General features: G+C 39.8%; 1 protein-coding gene and 2 non-coding genes across 3 annotated transcripts; all 3 read right to left on the bottom strand.

Moving 5' to 3' along the window:
• Window positions 1-2,395: 2,395 nt before the first annotated feature.
• Window positions 2,396-5,375, bottom strand: Pom121l2 (POM121 transmembrane nucleoporin like 2). Its single transcript, XM_020151180.2, is given in 4 exon segments — window positions 2,396-2,835; window positions 2,838-2,926; window positions 2,928-4,301; window positions 4,303-5,375. Coding segments are annotated over 4 exon segments (2,976 nt in total).
• Window positions 5,376-15,325: 9,950 nt separating this feature from the next.
• Window positions 15,326-15,397, bottom strand: Trnam-cau (transfer RNA methionine (anticodon CAU)). The gene has a single exon. It is a non-coding gene; the product is annotated as a tRNA-Met (tRNA).
• Window positions 15,398-19,847: 4,450 nt separating this feature from the next.
• Window positions 19,848-19,920, bottom strand: Trnak-uuu (transfer RNA lysine (anticodon UUU)). The gene has a single exon. It is a non-coding gene; the product is annotated as a tRNA-Lys (tRNA).
• Between the last annotated feature and the right edge of the window lie 149 nt (window positions 19,921-20,069).

The raw sequence follows: 20,069 nt of genomic DNA, 5'->3' as shown, positions 1-20,069 counted from the left end.
ATCTCTCCTCTTCCCAGCTGCCTCCCCATGTTAACTACTTGGTTAACTACTGCTGTTGACTGCCTCCTTCAAACTCACATTTTTAATGTATGCTGGTATGTCCACAGTCTTCCACACATCTCCACGCTTCCAGACTGTTCCCATTTGATTCTTTCCTCAGATGACAACCAGAGAACTCTAAAACTCAAGTATAAACTTGTTTCTTTTCTGCTCCAAATCTTTCCATAGCTGTCTATTGTACTTAGAACGCTGGCTATACTGTATTACATGGTTTTTAATTCTGTACATGACCTGCTCCTACTCATCCCCAGCTATGCCTGACTTCTTGGAAGTTGTCCCAATACATGCTGCTGTTCCAGTACAGTCCATCCTGGCTGTGCATATTTTGTCCTTGGCCTGCAGTGCCCTCTACTTGGTCCCTAGGACACACTGTCAAACAGAATTCAAGTTTCAACTTTTGGCCTTACTTAAGATAATCCTGTTCCCTCCTCCTGCCATTTCCTAGGCATGTGTCACTTTTATTAGGATCATTGGCTTACTTAACTCCACACTAAATTGCAGCCACCAAAATAGGAATAGTCTATCATCTCTGAATGTCCCATGCAAAGCACAAGACAGGGCACATAGCTATCACTAGACAATGTGTAATACTCCCCTGCTTGCCCCCTCTACAAGAGAGTAATCAGTTGTGGAATGTTTTTAAAAGTTGAAATAGTGTGGATATTTAGAGTCATATCTGGCTTAGCAATCTAGCTTTGGTGATTTGCTATAGGTGGGAGAAATAAGCACACTCTAGAATTGTTAGGAGTTAAATCCAAAATCTAGCCTTCACTGGGTGACTTCAGGCAAGTTTGTTGGCATCTTTCTGCTCTTATCTACATAAGTTTAAATGTAATTTCTATGTCATAGATTTTTTTCAACAATTTTTATTTTATCATCCAATTTAAGGTTGCTTTTTTTTTCTAATTAGAGCTCCTCCAAGATATTCATAAAATAGGAGATAGGCAATAAATGAAGTCAAAGAGACATTCTTACCTTTTTTTTTTTTTGGCAGATGTGGGGGGGGTCTGGTTGATAAGAAGTGCTAAGGAATACAGCTTACTCATAGACCTCCCATCAGTTATAAAGCTGGAATAACCTTAGGTTTCTGCTTTTCTTGCTTAATTGTCAGGCCCACTGGCTTCCTGGCCTGTGCACTCTCTCAGGGAGAGGTGTGAATATGAAGTGGGGTGATTTGATCAGGTACAAATAAAAAGAAAAAAGTTAAATGTAAGCTTTGTTTCCGTAGTTAAGCATTTCTTGTTTGTGGTAGAGGAATCCTGACCTATAGTGTAAAGAAAAGAAACAGGGGTACATCACTCTTTCTTTTCCCTGGACCTACTACTTCCTGAGAAGCCATCCCTCAAAGTCAAAGTGCTGCTGTAAATTTAGAAAACACTTTAGCCATGGAGTGATGCTGCTTGCCTAATCCCATTAGACAAGTCCCAGAAACCTTTACATAATTTAAATCTGGCTCTGTCAACATGGCACCACTCCTACAAGTCATTCCTTCTCCAAACTCAACTGAAAGCATAAAATATACACCAGTGTCCAGTAAAGTGAAAAGAACAAGTCACTGTGTGCACACACTGGAATGTGGCAAGTGGAGAAAGTGGCAAGCATGAAAGGTGGGTCTGCCTGCTCCATGCCTGGAGAGAAGCTACCCAAAAGCTTCCCTTTCTTGGGTCTGACAGGCTGAATCTTCAGTACTCATCTTTTACGGATTAAATTGGTATAAAGAAGGATGAGCTAACCCACCACCTCTTTTGGAAAAAGATTAAAACTTGGTTGAAAAAGTGATACAAGGGGAGTAGCAAACAAGGGTCCCCTCAAGAGGAGACCACTGATCCTCAAAGAAAAGCTAGGTTCAAGATCAAATTGCATCAAAAGCTCCTCCAAGACCTCATTGAGAAGCAAACCAACCAGAAATTGGAAATTCGTATCCCTTAGGGGCTAAAGAACGAGGAAGCACTTCTGAGAGCCACATAAAAGAAAGTCTAAGACTTAGGGAGAAATCTATTCCTTCTCCCAAAGATGCTGACTGCCTTCCTGCCATGGCTATTTCAGGGGAAAAAGTGGGAGGCAATGCCCAGACTGAGCTCACACCTGACACCAAGAGGAGTGGGTGGGGAGGACAGGGTTCAGTTCAAGTCTTATAGGTTTAGTTCCACACAGGCCAATTCTGCAGTTACTAGATGACACTTTAGTCTTCTACCTTCTTTGAGGACATAGATTAGGACCCACAGGGTGAATACCTAAAGCTTTTGCTTTAGACCTAGGGTATGTTTGATTTAGAAAATTGGAAAAGACCCAGGGCTCTTCACAGCAATTCTGAGCTCAGAGTACAGGGAAAGCACTATTTCTTGTGGGCACGATGTCTTCGGGAATGCCTTTGCTCCCAATTCCTTGGAGTTTTTGATTTTGCACAAATAGAAAATGAACGCACCAATGATCTAGAAGAATCTCTCCCAACATAACCCTGGGCAGGTGGGCAGGACTTCCCAAAACGAGACTGCTCTCTGCCTTCACTGGTCCAAGAACAGAAGTACAGTGAGCCTCCTCCATGGCCCCCAAACATAGTCTTTCTTGCAGAAATACTGGCCTTCCCCAAGGCAAAAGGTGAGCTCTGGCTCCTGCCTTTTCCAAAGGGAGAAGCAGTCCCACTCAGCACTGCCCCGTAGGTGGAGCTCATGTCTGGGGCAGTCACAATGACTTCATGCTTCCCTCAGTCCATAGGGGTCACTAATCCCCCAAAGGCAAAAGGTCGTGGGGCTGTGCTGCCAAATTCTGAGCCTCAAGCCCACTCTGGTGGCTCTGGGTGACAACTCCAAAGCCAGTTGGACTTGCTTGACTAAAGGGAAAACTAGCTGGAGTGCTGCCAGAACCTGGCTGGGGTGTGAAAGGTGGAGGCTGAAAATGTTAGAACCCAAAAGGCTGACTAGGTGGCACTGCTGAGGACTGGCTTAGCTGCAGCTGGCTTTGGAGTTGGGGCTGCCTTTGCTGAGTTCCCCAAAAGGAAGGAGCTACTCAAACTTAGGGCAAGAGTTGGCTGGGGACCAAATGCAGGCTGGGGAGTGACTACTAGGGATAGTGGGAAAGGTGATTTTGAATTTGACCCCAAAGGGATTGTGAGTGCTGGGGTCAGGTTGGAGGTACTGTGCGACAATGTAGGCTGGCCTTTGGGTACTAGGACTGAGGCTGACAGAATGCTTCTCATACCCCTAAAATTAACAGTGTTAGGGGATATCTGGCTAGCACTAGGAAGAACCTGGCTAAAGACAGTGACTGTGTGTACAGTAGGAATGGCAGGATGCTGATATGGTAGAAAAATGAAGCATGTGCCTGGGGAGAAAGCAGCCCTGAAGATGTGGATAGCCCCAAGCAGGGAAGTGTGGCAAGAGGAAGGGACAGAGCAAGTGTTGCCCATGGTGTTGGTAACATTCACTATGCTAAAATCCAGATGTGGCTTAACAGCAGACGTAGTGTACGTAGTGGATGGTGTGGTAGACATGACCACAGAGGTGGCCTTGACTGGGCCACGGAAGAGATGAGTACATGGAGGAGAGGGCTGCCTGGGGGAGAAAGAAGCTATCTCTGGCATAGTTTTAAGTGGTTCTATGCTGCCAAAAATGTGCTTGAGGGTGGAAGTTAAGATTCCTGAAGTTGTGGAGAGGGAAGAGCTTGAAGACACCAAAGCTATGACTGAAATCCTAAAATACAAAGAGTCTTCAATTTCACAATTGTGCAAGGGCCCCAAAATAGGTTTTAATACAGGATGAACAGAAGTTGTAGTGGGAGGTGCAGGAGCAGGAAGATGGAGAGTAGAACTACTCATCACCCCAAACAAAGCACTTTGTATTGTGGGTACTGCAGGGATAATGACAGGTGGGCCTGGGGGCATGGCAGACCTGTCAGCCTGAGGGGTTGAAGGTCACTGATCAGTGACTGGTGATGTGAGAGAGGTTGGGGTCAGAAGGATGAAAGTAGATGTGGGCTTTGAATCTGAAGAACTGCCTGGAAGGGGCTCTGACTGTGAGGACCCAAGTGGGTCCAGCAGGCTTGGTGTCTTCAAAGGTGAGTGGGCCACACTGGTTGCCTCTTCGGTAGAATGTGTGGAGGTCAGTGGACCTGGGGACTTTTGTGTTTTCTTCAAGCTTTCCAACTGAGGATTTGTATCAGTAGGTGTTGCTGTCTCAGAGGAAGGCAGAGTGAGAGATAGGGAAGACTGAATACCAGTCCAGGACTCAGGGATGGAGTCCCTGAGTATCCTCTCTGGTTTTGTTTCTCCACTGGAGACCAGCTTCCTTCCCCAAGGTTAAGATCTCATCAGAAAGCTCGGGAAGTGGGATCTTGGACAACAGGTCGGCAGGACTAGATAGCACCTGTGGAATCTTCTGCCCAGATCTATCAGATGATCCTGGGGATTGAATATCTGATAACAGTGGGACCGGAGAGTGAGAATGGTGAGCTTTTTCTTTCTTTTTAAACTGGCCATTTTAAACTCGTGTCTGGAAAGATGCACTGGGGAAACGTCTGTTCCAAAGCACTGAGATATCTCTGGAAGAGCCGGAAGAGCTGCTGATAGCATTTCTTTTGGCAATGAGAGGGCCTCTGCGTATTCTGGCCAAGTTGCTCATGGAGAAATAATTGGACCTCTTCAAACTGTGATCTGAACTCCAGGGGTGGAGGCTCTTTTTCAGCAGCCCTGGCCTGGGCACAAAAGAAACAAGGGCTCCATTTTTCATCAGGGGCTTAAAGGCAGATCTCCTGATCTCTGGACTTCTCTTACTGTCCAAGCCCTCTAGGAATAGTGGTTCTTTCAACGTCAGTCTCCCTTTCCTGCACTCTCTAAGGGTCCTCAGCACCTTCTCCTTTGCACACGGGTCTGATGGCTCCTCAGAAGAGGAAGTTCCCACAGAGTTAATCACATCTGCTGGGGAAAGGATGGGGTGCACTCTCTGCTCTGGAGAAGCGATCTTGACGGTCACCGGGCTCCATGTGGCTCTGGGATGGCGGAGAGACCAAATACTCCGCTTGAGGTAGCTTTCCCACCAATCTGAAGGAAGAGGCCCCATGATGGAATTCTGTGGCCTGTTCATGGGAAAGCGCCTCCAAGCCTCATTGACGAACGCAGCCGGATTGGCAGGATCCCAGTTTGGCGGCCTCCTGGCAGGTCTGTGCCGCGGGGCAGGGTGGACGCGGTGGACGTGCTGAACCCGATGGACTTGGCACAAGGGCCGGGCTGGCCGGCGGGTCTTGGGCCTCTCGGGCAAGTCGGTGGGCACCTGGGCTGGGGACGACCGCGAGTGTCTCGGCTTGCCCAGGAAACTGCCCATGAGGAACGATGAGACGCGGCGGGTGACTTCGAGAGGGTTTCGGCTTCTGCTGTTTGGGACGTCTGCGGTATCGGTCCGAGTCCAAGCGTCCAGTGATCGAGTGACGGTTGGGACACGGGCGCGAGGGACTCAGAGCTCGACACCCTTCAGGACCCGCAGCAGCGAGGACAGGGGACACGCGGGGCCTCGGCAGTTGCGGTCGGCTTGCTCTGCTGTTTCGAGGCCCACGCGGAGCGCTCGTACCTTTGCGTCACTCTCGGCTATTGCTGGTGAGAAGGCAACAAGGTTGCGAGGTGCCGTGCGCGGCGCGGAGACAGACTCCAGAGGAAGCGCACTGTCCCAGGCCACGCAATGCAACCGCAGCACCAGCCGGGACCGAGTGGCCCGGGCTCACCCAGTGGGACGGAGCAGGAATTGGATCCGACTACGGCGAGCCGGGAGGGTCCAGACGCTCGACCCCGACGCGGATCAGTTCCTCAGAGTCTGAGTTGGAAGCAACTGAGCGCTGTCTGGGTGAATGGAGGCGGCTCTCCCGGATGCACCGGACTAGGGATCTGGACAAACCTGGACGCACGGGGCGCGGACCAGATGGCATTCTTGCACTAGCAGGCGGGAAGGCTGGAAGCCGAATTTGCTGATTGAGGCTCCCTGAGTTTTTTTCCTATCACTTTTGCCAGAACTCCCAGTCATTGTCAGAGAAAACCGATTCAGATAGCAACTACCTCTGAGTTCCCTCAGTGCCTCACGGTGGCTGAATCAAAGTCACTTTCCAGTTATTCCCACTTTAAGCAGGCAGAGCAACTGTTATGCCAGAACGGAGGTGGGCAAATGGAAGATTACATCTACTGACTCGGAATCACAGCCTCCTTGGGCTCTGACTCAATCACTAGCTTAGGCCACTTCATGATCTCTTCGGTTCTGAGAAAGATACTGTTAAGAGAATAGAAAAGCAAGCCACAGACTGGGAGAAAATATTTGCAAAATATGTATCTGATCCAGGACTGGTAAAAAAAAATCTTGAATGTTAAATCTCACAATAACTTTAAAAAAATATGCAAAAGGTCTGAGCAGACATCTTGGCAAAGATAAATAAATGGAAAGTAGCATTTGAAATGATGTTCAACATCATCAGAGAATTACAAATTGAAACACCAGTGAGAGACTATGAACCCCTGTTATCATGACTAAAACTTAAAACAGTAACACCAAATGTCAAGGCGGGTGTGGAGCACCAATCCCTCCCGTTTGTCGCTGATGGGAATGCAGCTCGGTACATCCACTTTGAAGGACAAATGGCAATTTCTTACAAAGTTAAGCATAATTCTACCATACAATCCCACATTTTTACCCAAATGAGCTGACTAAACATCGCCACAAGAACCTGCACACAAATGTTTATAGAATTTTTATTCCTAATTGCCAAAAGTTGGAAGCAACTAAGACCTTCAATAGGTAATTGGATAAGCAAACTGTGATACATTTATCTTATCACTAAATAGAAATGTACTATCAAACCATGAAAAAAACAAGGAGAACCTTAAACCCATATTACTAAGTGAAGAAAGCCAGTCTGAAAAGGCCTCATATGATTCCAATTATATGGCAATCTGGAAAAGGCAAAACAATTGGGACAGTAAAAGACCAGCGGTAGCAGGAAGGGGTCCTAGAAGGCTGTAGGACATCATTAAACATAACCAATACACACCTAATGGAAGTACCAGGAGAAGAGAGAGAACGCAGGGGAAAAAAAATCAGAGACCTGAAAACCTACCATTCTAATAAAAAATGTTTTACACATTCAGGAAGCTTCATGAATTCCACCTCACACTGAAAGTGCCCAAAGCGAAAGGTAAGGAGAAAATCTTGAAAGCACCAAAAGAAAAATAGTTCATCAATTTCAGGGGAACTCCAATGACATTAAAGACTGACTTCCATGAAGCAATGGAGATCAGAAGGCAATGGGAGAAGATATTCGAAATGTTCAAAGAAAAATATTGTCAGCTCCAAATTCTTTATCTAGAAAAGCTATCTTTTAAAAATAAAATTAAAATAAGGACATTGCCACACAAACAAAAACTGAAGGAGTTTGTCATTAGCAACCTGCCATACAAGGAATACTAAGGGAAGTTTTTCATACTAAAGGTGACATATGCTAATTTAAATACATATACATTTTTTAAAAGAGCAGGGGTAAAGGTATATAATTAGGGAAGACAGTATAAAAGCATATTTAATCTTTTAACTGTCTTAAAAAGCAATAAAAAACAGTATGTATATAATGTATTTGCCATATAGACATATAATATATTTGCTATAACAGCACAAAGGAGCCAGGCAGAAGAAATCTGTACTGGGTTAAAGAAATGATGCTTGATGCTAACTTGAATCCACAAGAACAAATAAAATCAGAAACAATAAATGAGAAAGTTAACAAAAAATAAGCTTTATGAATATTTCTTCCCTTTTCTTCTCAGCTTCTCCTTTTTTTTAAAAAAAATTTACTTTCTGGCAGTACTGGGGTTTGAACTCAGGGTTTCACACTTGCTAAGTAGGCACTCTACCGCTTGAGCCAGTCTGCTAGACTTCTCAGCTTTTTTAAAACACATAAAATAAAGTAATCATTATAATAATGTAACGTTGGATTTGTAATATTTATAGATATAATATGTATAACAATATGACAAAAGGGTGAGAAATAAAATGATATAGGAGTGAGTGCTTATATCTCATGGGAATTAAGTTAGTATAAATCTGAAGGTGTTCTGATAAATATATGACAAGTCCTAAAGCAACTTCTAAAGAAATAACTTGGGCAGGGCATGGTGGTGCATGTACCCATGGTGCACTCATGGGTTGAGAGGCAGAAGGATCAAGAGTTAGAGGCCAACCTGGGTTACATAGAGAAATTGTCTCAAAAAGAAATCCACTCAAAAGAAATAGTGGAAAATGATTTAAAAATTAAATGTTACATTATAAAGTATTTGCTTAATGATGAAAGGAAAATAGTAGGAATACAAGAAAGAAAAAGACATAGATAAAAATAAGTGAAATGACAGACACATCCAAATATGTCAGTAATAGCATGAATATGAGTGAATTAAGAAATTCAGTCAAAAGACAGAGACTGTCAAGGTGGACATAAAAACAATATTCAACAATATGCTGTCTAAAGGAGGCACTTGAGATTCAAAGATAATCTCAGGTTGAAAGTAAAAGAATGGAGAAGATACACTTTGTGAACTCCATCTAAAATAAAGCTGTAATGGCTATACTAAGGAACAAAGTAGACTTTCAAACAAATAATGTTACTATGAATAAATAGGGACAGGAGAACTACTGCACCCAGAAGATACAAATTCTAAACATCCATGTACCTAATAAGAGAGCATCAATAGATACGAAGCAGTTCTAGGAGGTCACACTCTGACTGAGAGGCGGTCACTGTGGCATATCTATCCAGTCCATGCAGGCTGTAGGAGTCAGTGGGGTGAATCAGGTAGGTTGTGCCATGTTCCACAGGGGGTGGTCACCAGGAGGTGGTTGCATAAGGCAGATGTCTGGTACATTGTAAAAACTGAAAAAGAAGGGAGGAAAGAGGTGACTTAAAGGAATGTAACAGAGGTGATGAGCGTGTTCAAAGTACACTGTAGACATCTATGGAACCATCACATTGAAACCTCCTGTACTACCAATGTATCCCATTAAAAATCCAATTCTTTGCTTCCCTTTGCTGTTTCCTTTCTGGGTAACCTTTACTTCAGTACTTTCATAACTTCTCACGTTCTTCCTCTGTCTTCTATTATATTGATCTTTACCACACATTTATTTCACATTTGCAGTACTTTGCATCCTTTCCAGATTTTTTAAAGTTTTCTTTATTCTTTCTTATAGTCATTCTATATAAAGCTCTTCTTTCCATCATTAAATCTCTAACATCTTCCAGGTGCTTTTGCATGTCTCAGATTTCAGAAATGGGTCTGTATGACTTTTATTCTTTTTCCTTCTGAAAGTTTTTTTAACTTTATTATTTTATTTTTTTACTAAAAGCTCCAATTTCTACCATTCTCTCTTCCTTATTCTGTATCTTCTTTCAGATAGTTTTTTGGGGGCTGGTACTGTCACTCAATAGTAGAGTATTTGCTTAGCATGTGAGAGGCCCAGACTTTGATCTTAGCATTGAAAAAAACAGTGCTGTTTCTCTTATAATTGTAGTGTCTATTTCTTACTGTGCACTCTTCTTTCACTGATTTACATATTTTAATTTTTCTGTCTTCATTCTTCTTCCTCTTTTCACTGCTACCCTTCATTTTTCTCTATTCCTTCTTTATTTGTATTAATCTTATTTTTTTTGACACTGGGATTTGAACTCAGGGCCTAGCACTTGCTAGGCAGATGCTCTACCACTTGAACATTATTTCCAGTTTTATTTTACTACTGTTTTAAATTGTTCATTTAGTTTTTAATGTCAATTTATAAGTATCTAACAATTTAGGTATTCTTTTTATTCTGTATTTCTTCTCTTTGACCTTTGCCTAATTTTTCTTTCATTTTTATATGCTTAGTTACTTTACTTTCTTCATCCCAAGCTTTGGATTTTACAGAGCATGGTGTGAATAAAATATCGACTTGTTTATACATTTGGTTTTCTTTCCTTTTTCAATGCATATCTAAAGGTTAATTTGTTACCTTTCGCTTCTATTCAAGCACTTTTCCTGATTTGCCTATTAGTTGCTATTTATTCAAATATAGTCACAATCTTTCTATATTTTAGGCATTATCCATGATTTATCTTTCAATAATTTAGTCTTTAAATTTTTTTCTTTCTTAATATTTCCCTTTTGTGATTTTCTTTTTTGATACTAACTCTTCATTTTTATTTTTTCTATGCCTACTTATCTTTTTTATCTGTATACTTTTCATTGCTTATTGTACTTGACATATTTTTAATCTTTCCTCCACTTGATTCAATATACTCTATGAACTTTTTTCTCATCTTATTCATCCTGGTTTTCTTCTTTTTGTATGTAAATAATACTTTATTGATGTATTATTTACATATAAATAAGCACATTTTACGTTTTAAAATTCATTATTTTAACACACCCACATGCACATGCACACACATATACACACCAGTGTAATAGCCACCTCAATCAAAACACAGTATTCTCTTTGCTCCCCAAGCTTTCCTCAGCTTGCAATCTTGCATCAGTGCACCCTCAACCTGGACTGGGTCAGCCAATGGCCCTAATTTCTATCACAATACACTAATTGTGACTCTATGAAATTTCTTATAAATGTAATAAAATAACCTGTACTCTTTTGTGTAATGTTTTGAGAATTCATCCATGTTGTTTTATGAGTTAATAGTCATTCTATTTTACTGCTGAACAGTAGGGTCCTATTGTCATTGATCATTTATCCATGAACATACTAATGGACATTTGAGTTGTTTCCAGCTTTCAACTATTTCAAATAAAGCTACTATAAAAATGAGCATAATTCTTTGGAACTATCTTTCAATACATAAAAAACTGTCCAACTATTTTTCAAAGAACATGAACAACTTTTCATTCCATCAGCAATTTATGAGTTGTAACTGCTACACATCCTTGCAACACATGGTGTTTTCAGCAATTCCTTTATAACATTAGCCAGATTCAGTGTGTGGTGATATCTCATTGTGGTTTTAATTTGCATTAACCTAATGAGCAAAGATGTTGAATACCTTTGCATATATTTATTGGCCCTATTACTATTTTACGAAGCGTTTATTGAAATATTTGCTAATTATTTTATTGGTATTACACTATTTTTGTTGTTGTGAGGTAAATGATATAACCAGAATCCAGTTTTGTTGCCACTTAAATGTCTTACAAATATTTTCCACCAATATTTTTTCTTCTTATTAATGGTGTTTTTGGAGAGCAGATTTTAATTTTAATGACATTTTATTTAGCATTTTTCTTTATTGCTAGTGTCTTCTATGGTCTAAGGAGATTTTGCCTACTGTATTATTGTGAAGATTTTAATCTATAATTTCTTCTTGAAGTTTTAGAGCTTTAATTATTATACTCAGATCTCTTAACCACTTCAACTTTATTTTTATGTATTGTGTGAAATATTACTGAAGCCTTATTTTTATCCATACAAATATCCTATCATTCCAGTATTATTTGTTGCAAATGATATTTTTCCCTACTAGATTATTTTGGCTCTTTGTCAAAAATCAAGAGACTGTATTATTGGGCCTATTTCTAAATTTTCAATTCCATTCCATTAATTTATTTGTCTATCTTTATGGAAAACCACATTGTTTTAATTGCTGTAGATTTTTAGTAAGTTTTGATGTAGGGTAAAGACTTTTGGGAGTGTAAAACCTCTGTTGTTTTCCTTTTTAAAATTGTTTCAGCCATTCTAGGTTCTTTGTATTTCTGTATATATTTAACAATCAACTTGTCAGTTTCCATGCCCCCCAAACGCCTGCTATGATTTTTAAGTGGAATTATATCTAGCAATACATCAATTTGAGGTGAACTGGCATCTTAGCAATATTGAAATTTTTAATTCACAAATGTAATTTATTTCAACCTTTAATTTTCCCCAATAGGGTTCTTTTAATGAATAGTCTTGAATATACAAGTCTCATACATATTTTAAGAACTTGTTTCCAAGCATTTCTTTTTTTTTACACAATTGAATGTGTCACTGAAAATTTCCATTTCAATTGCTAGTGTACAAAAATACAACTGATTTTTGTAAATTTGTACAGTGCTCTCCTGTGTGTTATTACTGACACAAATTACCTCTTCATACATTGTGTGCCACTAATGTTGACTTACAATTATCATTTTATGAGCTCATTTTATGAATTTTCCCTTTAAATTACATAGAAGACAAGAGGAAATGTCACAATCCAAAAATCCAATACTGACTTTTATTCATGTATGTAGTTACCTTTATCAGAGTTATTTATTTCTTCAAGTGGGTTCAAGTTACTTGCTGTCTCATGTCCTGCCATTTCAATCTGAAGGGCTCCACTTGCATCTCTCATTGAGCAGATCTAATGGTGAGGAACCTCTTCAGTTTTTGTTTATCTGTAAGTCTCTTTATTTCTCCATTTTTGAGAGATATTTGGTGCATATAGAATTCTTGGTTGGTTGGTTTGGTTTGGTTCATTCTTTTTCTTTTAGCACTTGAAAGGTATCACCTTACACCCTCTGTCTTCCATGGTTTCTGATGAGAAATTAACTGTTAGTCTGTGAATCCTTGGCCCATGAGAAATCACTTCCTTCTTATTGTCACTGTCACTTCTTTCTCTCTGTCCTTGGTGTCCAACAATTTGATTTCCTCTCATTATGAATTTCTCTAAGTTTATCCTACTTTGAGACAATTGAGTTTTTTGAATGTATAGACTTCTACCTTTCATCTACTCCTGGAAGTTTTCTGATGTTTGTACCTTATTCATCCTACTCTTTCTTTTCTCCAACTGAATCACTTACATGTGTAACTTGATATTCGTACTCTTGCCACTGTTCTATGGGTCTTTTATATTCTGTTCATCTTTTTTTCTTCATTCTTTTTTTTTCTTCAGCCTAGATATTTTCAACTGCACTATGCTTAAGCTCACTGATTCCTCCTATATTCTCAAATCTGCTCTTTAGTTCCTGTAGTGAATTTTTAAATTTCAGCTAATATACTTTTCAGCTTCATACTTTCCATTTAGTGCAGTTTCATCATGTCTATCTTTTTATTGATATGCTCTATTTGTTTATATATCATTCTTCTGGTATCCTTTACTTTCTTGGTTTTTTTTTGTTTTTTGTTTTTTGTTTTTTTGTCATGGTTTCTCTCAGCTCTTTAAGCATATTTAAAATAGTTGAGTTAAAGTCTTTATCTAATAAACCCAATGTCTGGGCTTCTTCATCAATGGTCTCTAGGTCTCTAATTGGTTTCTTTCTTTTTTTTGACCCTGTCAATCTATTCCTATTTCTTTATATGCCTTGTAGGGTTTGTATGTGTGTGTGTGTGTGTGTGTGAGTGAGTGTGTGTGTGTAAACTGTACATTGTGAGTAATATAATCTGGAAACTCAACCTTGGCTTGTTTCTTCCAAGTGCACAGGGAACTTCAGTTTCACTTGTCATCTTTACTCCTGAATTTGGATGTCATGTTTACTGCTATTTAACATTTGCAAATTTCCAAAATATCCTATAATAAGTTTAAAGTGAAGAATATTTGTTCAAATTTTCATACTTTCTTAATACATTTTTTCAAATTTGTAAATCACTAATTTGCACAAATTTTGCATTAGAGGTATACATTTTATTAGATCCATGGATTCCCAGAAGATGCTTGGCATGGAATGAATCAATTTCTATTTCTTAATAGACAAGCTGACACATGATTATACAAATTTCAAAAAATTACAATATAGCCAAACTATTTTTAACCAGAGTAGAAGCAGAAACTGATAACAAAATGAATATCACACATTTACTATATGTTTTCAAGTTAAGCAATGTAATTCTAAATAATATGGGGATAAACAAATCACAATGGAAATTAGAATATATTTTTAATTTAATGATAATTAAAGGTCATTTGTATCAAAACTTGTGAGAGGCAGCTACAGTTATGTTTTCCAAGGTAAAGTCTTGAATGCACTAAAAAAGATAAAATGGTAAAAATAAATCAATAATCTAAACTTTCAAGAATTTACATAAAAAAAGGAACAGCAAAGAAGGGAAGGATTTCAAAAGTTTACAAGAGGAACATCAAATCACGTCACATGTTATAAAAGAAGGAAACAACTATGTCAAAAGCAGACAGAAATTGGATAAAAACAAATACATAGAGAAAATAAACAAAATCAAGGACTGGTTACTTGGAAATATTAATAAAATTGATAGTCACTTAGCAAGTCTAATTAAGAATATGAGTAATATAAATTACTAATATCAGAAAAAGGGACAATACCTTACACATCCCTGAAAACAATAAAAGAGTATGGAAGACATTATGAACAACTTATACCAATGCATTTGAAAATGTAGATAAAATGGAAAAACTCCTAGAAAACACATTTATAAAAGCTTTTATAGGAAGTAATGGAAAACCTAAGTGGTCCTTTACCTATTAAATAAATGAACCAGTCATTTAAAAATGTTCCCATAAAGACAAGTCCAGGCCCATATGGCTTCAAAGGTAAGTTCTTCCAAATATTTATGAAATAAAAAACACCAGTCCTTTGGTGGTGATGGTAAGAGGACCAGGACCCCTCCATACCTAGAGTCAGCCACATAGCAGGGGATGTCCCAGAAGGGTCCTTTTGACTTCACAGAGCTCTCCCTTCCTCACAGCCCTGGAGATGTCCTAACCAGGATTTTCCCCCTTTCCTTCTTCCCCACCCCGAGTTGCTGTGGCAGTTGAGCCCCTCAGTAGCTGTGTATATAGTGTTTGTCACCTCTCTGGATGTCTTGCCTAATTCACCTGGGTGTGAGTAGCTGATAGGACTGAAAAGCTGGCTTAGATCAAAGAGCAGACTCTGCTCAAGAGAAAACAACGTCCTGTCCCTCGCTGTCCTAGGGTACCCGGCCTCTCCCACTACATGTCTAGGACCGGAGGAAATGGACACAGTAGACAGCTTGCCTTTGGGTTGAATTCCCGGATCAGAAGGGAATGTCTGGCGTGTAACAGAATGTACATTTATTATCTCCTTCCCCACGAAATCCTGGATAATTTACAAAAACGCCTACCTTCATTGAATGAGTATTTCTTAATGTCCTTTTATGGGACATCAGCTACAAAACGGATTTCACGGTGCAGGGTAGAGTGCCTGACTAACATAATTGTCTCTTGGGAGAAAGTATGGATTTTGGGGTGGCTGTATTTTTTGAGCGTACAGCTTTGGTTGTCACAAGGCAAGGCAGCGAGTCTATAATAAAACTTTTAGCAGAGGATGGTTTCGATCCATCGACCTCTGGGTTATGGGCCCAGCACGCTTCCGCTGCGCCACTCTGCTCCCGCGAACCGCGCTTCTCCTCTTTGGTTTTTCAAGAATCAACGTCACTTTTTTCTCTGCGCTGCGCGCGTTTTATTTTTTATTTTTATTTCTGTTTCTTTCCCAGTCTCTGTCTTTACCAGACAGACAGCGGATCCATTCGCTATCCCACATCCAGATGAACTCGGGCATCACTTCCAGGTCTGTAGTCTCCCAATCTGCCAGTGTCTGAGCCTGACTTTTTTCTTCTCCAGGAGCTGCAAGTTGATCAGAGGGATCCAAACTGCGAGCCAAAGGAGCAAAACCTCCTAAGGCAGAATCTGGGGCGCCTTAGGGCTGGCGCCGCCACTGGAGGTGAATCCTGGTAACTATGTCCTCTGTTCTCAGCACTGGGGAATTCGGAGCCGTGGTGCAGGCGGTAATAGTGCCATCCTACGTAAAGGTTGGGTTCTAGGTTTGAATCCAGTGCTCTCGAAGTAAGAATTGCAAGTTTTTCAGTATGGTTCCAGTTTCGACTGGGTTCTGATACGGATCAGTTACGACAAATAATAAACTCCACAAAGGTAGGACCTTCCTCATCGCTTTTGGTTTATACGGCCTCTTTTTTTACGCTACACAACACCATCTGGAACGACGCAACCCTTTTCCCTTTAGTAATGGAAGCGTTTGTGACAAGCGTAGTGTTTTCGTTCAGTCACCTCATCGCCGGTGTGCTGCTTCCCGCTCCACCTCCCCACCCCCCGGTTCCCCCGGGTCGAGCGGCCTCTGCTACTTTTCCTCGGTGAATTGTGAGTATAAAGTTGGTCGTGGGGCCGCGGACCCTCATCAGCTTGCTGACCACAACACAACCCGGCTCCCAGTCTCTGTGGCCAGGGTCCCGGGAACAGATCGGCTCATCGAAACGTGCGCCCCCTGCCGGAGAGCAAAAGCACCGCTTGTTTCCATCAGGCCAATTCAGGCTTCCTTGGTTTCTCACCTGGACATTCTCATTTGGGCCTTCTTAACGCAGTCCTGGTGGATGGATGTCCTGCTCAGAGAAGATTACCTGAGCCCAAGACTAGGACGAGGGTGTTTTTAAGCTCTGATATGTTCGTCCAAATCTGAAGGAAGAAGGAGGCCGGAAACAGGGAACCAGACCACAGGTAACCTGTTTTTCTTAACAGGTTTTCTCTTAAATTTCCAAGGATATTCTGAATCTAAGGAAAGCTAAATTTGGGAGAGTATGATCTTTTACCCTCCCAGGTCTCTGAGTTCTCGAGGAACCATATTCAAACATTTTCAAATTACACCTGCTCGAAAATAAATCCTCTATCCGGGTAGGGGCAGTTTACGCCTGTAATCCTAGCTACTCAGGAGGCAGAGACGAGTAGTACCGCAGTTTGAAGCCAGCCTGGGCAAGTAACTCGCTACATCCTGTCTCAAAAAAACCCACCACTAAAAAGTGCTGGTGGAGTGGCTCAAGGTGTAGGCCCTGAGTTCAAGTCCCAATACTGTCCCAATACTGAAAAAGGAAAAGAAGTCCTGTTTTCAGACTTTTCTGATTGCAACCCAGAGTCAGAAAGACATTAAGTCACAATTCAATATATAGATGATCAGGGCTGGGGGCTTGGCTCAAGTGGTAGAGCGCATGCTTACTAAGCAGGGAGTCCTGGATTCAAATCCCCAGTACTGAAAAAAATATATAAATATCTATTTATATGTATTTATATTGAGAGATGCCAGACTCCACCAAACAATACTTTACTATGTGGGGTTTACTCTATTTCTTATTACTATTCTATTGTTTTATTTATTAAAATACCAGTCATGACTTCTTAAAATACTGATTTACATTCACTCACTTCTGAAACACTGGTTTGAAAAACTCAGTCACATGTATAATGGTTTTGAAAATGGCTCATCCTCTTAAAGACTCAGATAATGGTGTGGAAGACATTGACCTTTCCACAATGGTGGCACCAGTGGTTAATGGGTTAAGGAGTATGTTCAATTACCATGAACTTTTTGTTTTGTTTTTGTATTACATATTAAACAATGTTAATTTCCTCAGAGACTCACAATCTGTGTTTATTCCTACAGTGAGTGAAGGAAAAATCAAATTTGTTCAACACCCCTTTCTGATCCATTTTTCCCACCTCTATCCCCACATTTGAGAAGTGGTTTGTTTTTCCCCTCATCTGTTGACATACTTTTGTCTGCATGGCTAAGTAGACATTGAACTTCAGCTCTCAGAACATAATTTGTTTTTTAATCTTCTATTTTTTTAACCATATCCAACATATTGTTATGAAGTAGCTTCCTCGGCTTATCTCAGAAGTCAGTAGGTTTAACACCCAGCTTCCTTCAAGCCTTTGCTTAAATGTCAGGGCCAAGGGATTCAAAGGCTTTGGATAGAAATAGCTATAGTTCTATAACAGCCAATAGTTTCATGTCATCTTGTCACATGTATAGATTTCTATGTCCACCAATTGCAGTCAAGATATAAAACTATTCTATCACTACAAAATCTCTCTCAGGCTATCTTTTTGTAGTTACACCTATTCATTGTCCTTAATTCCTGGAAGCAATTAATGTGTTTTTATCCCTTGAGTTTTGTTATTTTGAGAATGGCAGTTATAAATAAAATCATGAAGTAAATGATCTTTTGAGATTGGCTTTTTTCATTCAGCACAATGGCCTTCAGCTCCATCTTAATTATTATATGTATCAATAGTTCATTCATTTTTACTGTTGAGAAGTATTCCATAGTAGAGATAGATGTGCCATAGTTTTTCAACCATTTACCTATTGAGGAGCATTTTGGTTGTTTCCAGTTTAGGCTTGTTACAAATAAAGCTTCTGCGAGTGATAATGTACAGGGTTTTGTGTGGACATAAGTTGGCATTGTTTTAGAATACATGATCAGGTGTAGAATTGCCTATGTATTGTCTATGGCAAGGTTTTATGTTTAGTTTTGAAAGAAACTACCAAGCTATTTTCCACAGTGACTATACTATTTTACATTCTCATTAGCAGTGGATGAGAGAACCAGTTTCTCTGTATTCTTGCTAACATTTGTTATCTTATTCTCTCTTCATTAGTATGCAGTGACAGCTCTTTGTGGTCTACTTTTTACTAAGTGCTTGCTTGTTGAACATCTTTTCATTTCCCATTTGTATATCCTTTTCAATGGGTCTTTTGCCCATTTTCCAATTGGATAATTGTTCTTTTGAGTCATGAGAGTTCTTTGTGTATTCTAAACAAGAGTCAAATATGTGGTTTGCAAACATTTTTTTCAAAATCTGTAGCTTGTCTTTTGAACCTCTTAACAGGATCCTTTATATAACAAAAGCACTTTAATTTTGATGAAATCTAATTAATTAATATTTTCTTTTATGGATTGTGTTTTTGATGTCATATCTAAGAACTCTTTGTCAAGCCTAGGTTCACAAATTTTTCTCTTATATTTCCCCCTTAAAGTTTTATAGTTTTATGCTTTACTTTAAATCTATGATTTATTTTGAATTATTATTATTCATTTTTTTGGGTGATATTGATGTTTGAATTCAGGCCTACCAATTGAGCCACACCATCCTCCCCCTCTCCCATTTTGAGTTAATTTTTAAACAAATAGTATGGTAGTATGGGTTTTAGGACTAGGGTTCACTTTTTTCTTTCTTTCTTTTTTTTTTTTTTTTTTTTGTTGGCTGGAACTCAGGGTCTCATGCTTGGTAGGCAGGTGCTGTTCTTACCTCTTGAGCCACTCCAGTAGCCTCAGAGTTCATTTTTTTGCCTCTGGATATCCAATTACTCTAGTACCGCTTTTAAAAACTAAGATTTTCTTTCCTCTTGCTGAACATATTCATTCTAGGCAGGTTTTGTTTTTTAAAGTTTCCATAGAATTTTCTATGTATACTATTGTCTCATCTGCAAATGAAATGGGAAATATAACCCTTTTGTAGACAGCAAAGAGGACACATATTTTTGAAAAAAATGCAGTACAGACAATGACACCATCAACACACAACTGGCCCAAATAGCAGAAATGAACCATAAAGTGACCTGATATTTCTTGGAAGTTATCTCTGGTAGTATTATTTCATCACACTGTAGTGCCTGTCATGTAACTTTTTACCATTTGTGCTTATCATTAGATTGTGACATGGCCATGGTTGGGGGGACAGATCTCTCCATCAACCAAGTAGCTCAGTTGTGAAAGGGAAAGACTGAAAATCTGGGTTTTTACATGGTGAATACTTTGTAGTTCCGAGCTCCATTTTTTTACAACACCTAACTTCAGAAGTGAAGTTCTGTTTTCTTCCAAGGACTGTAAGCCTTTTGAACTGTGTTTGAACTATGTTCCTCAGAGAGTGTATGTGATTTAAACCCTAAAATTGTCCGCTTGGAATAGAATAGCAAATCTTACCTACAGCCTAGGGAAACTAACCTATATTTGCTTCTTTAAGGAGAGAATGAAGTGAACAAAAATCAGCGCCTAGACAGGGACTTGAACCCTGGACCCTCAGATTAAAAGTCTGATGCTCTACCAACTGAGCTACCCAGGCCTCTATATAACAAGCTTATCCATTTGTGGAAATAGGATCAATAGCTACATAGTTCAATGGTAGTATAGACTGCTTATTGCACAGGGAAGACAACTCCAAAGACTCAATTCACCCAGCACTTAAGCTTTTGCAGGTCTATAAAGAATGTA

Source organism: Castor canadensis, chromosome 8, assembly GCF_047511655.1.
Source record: "Castor canadensis chromosome 8, mCasCan1.hap1v2, whole genome shotgun sequence".
Taxonomy (NCBI): domain Eukaryota; kingdom Metazoa; phylum Chordata; class Mammalia; order Rodentia; family Castoridae; genus Castor; species Castor canadensis.
Note: the sequence above shows the minus strand (reverse complement) of the source record. Positions and strands in the feature narration are given on the sequence as shown.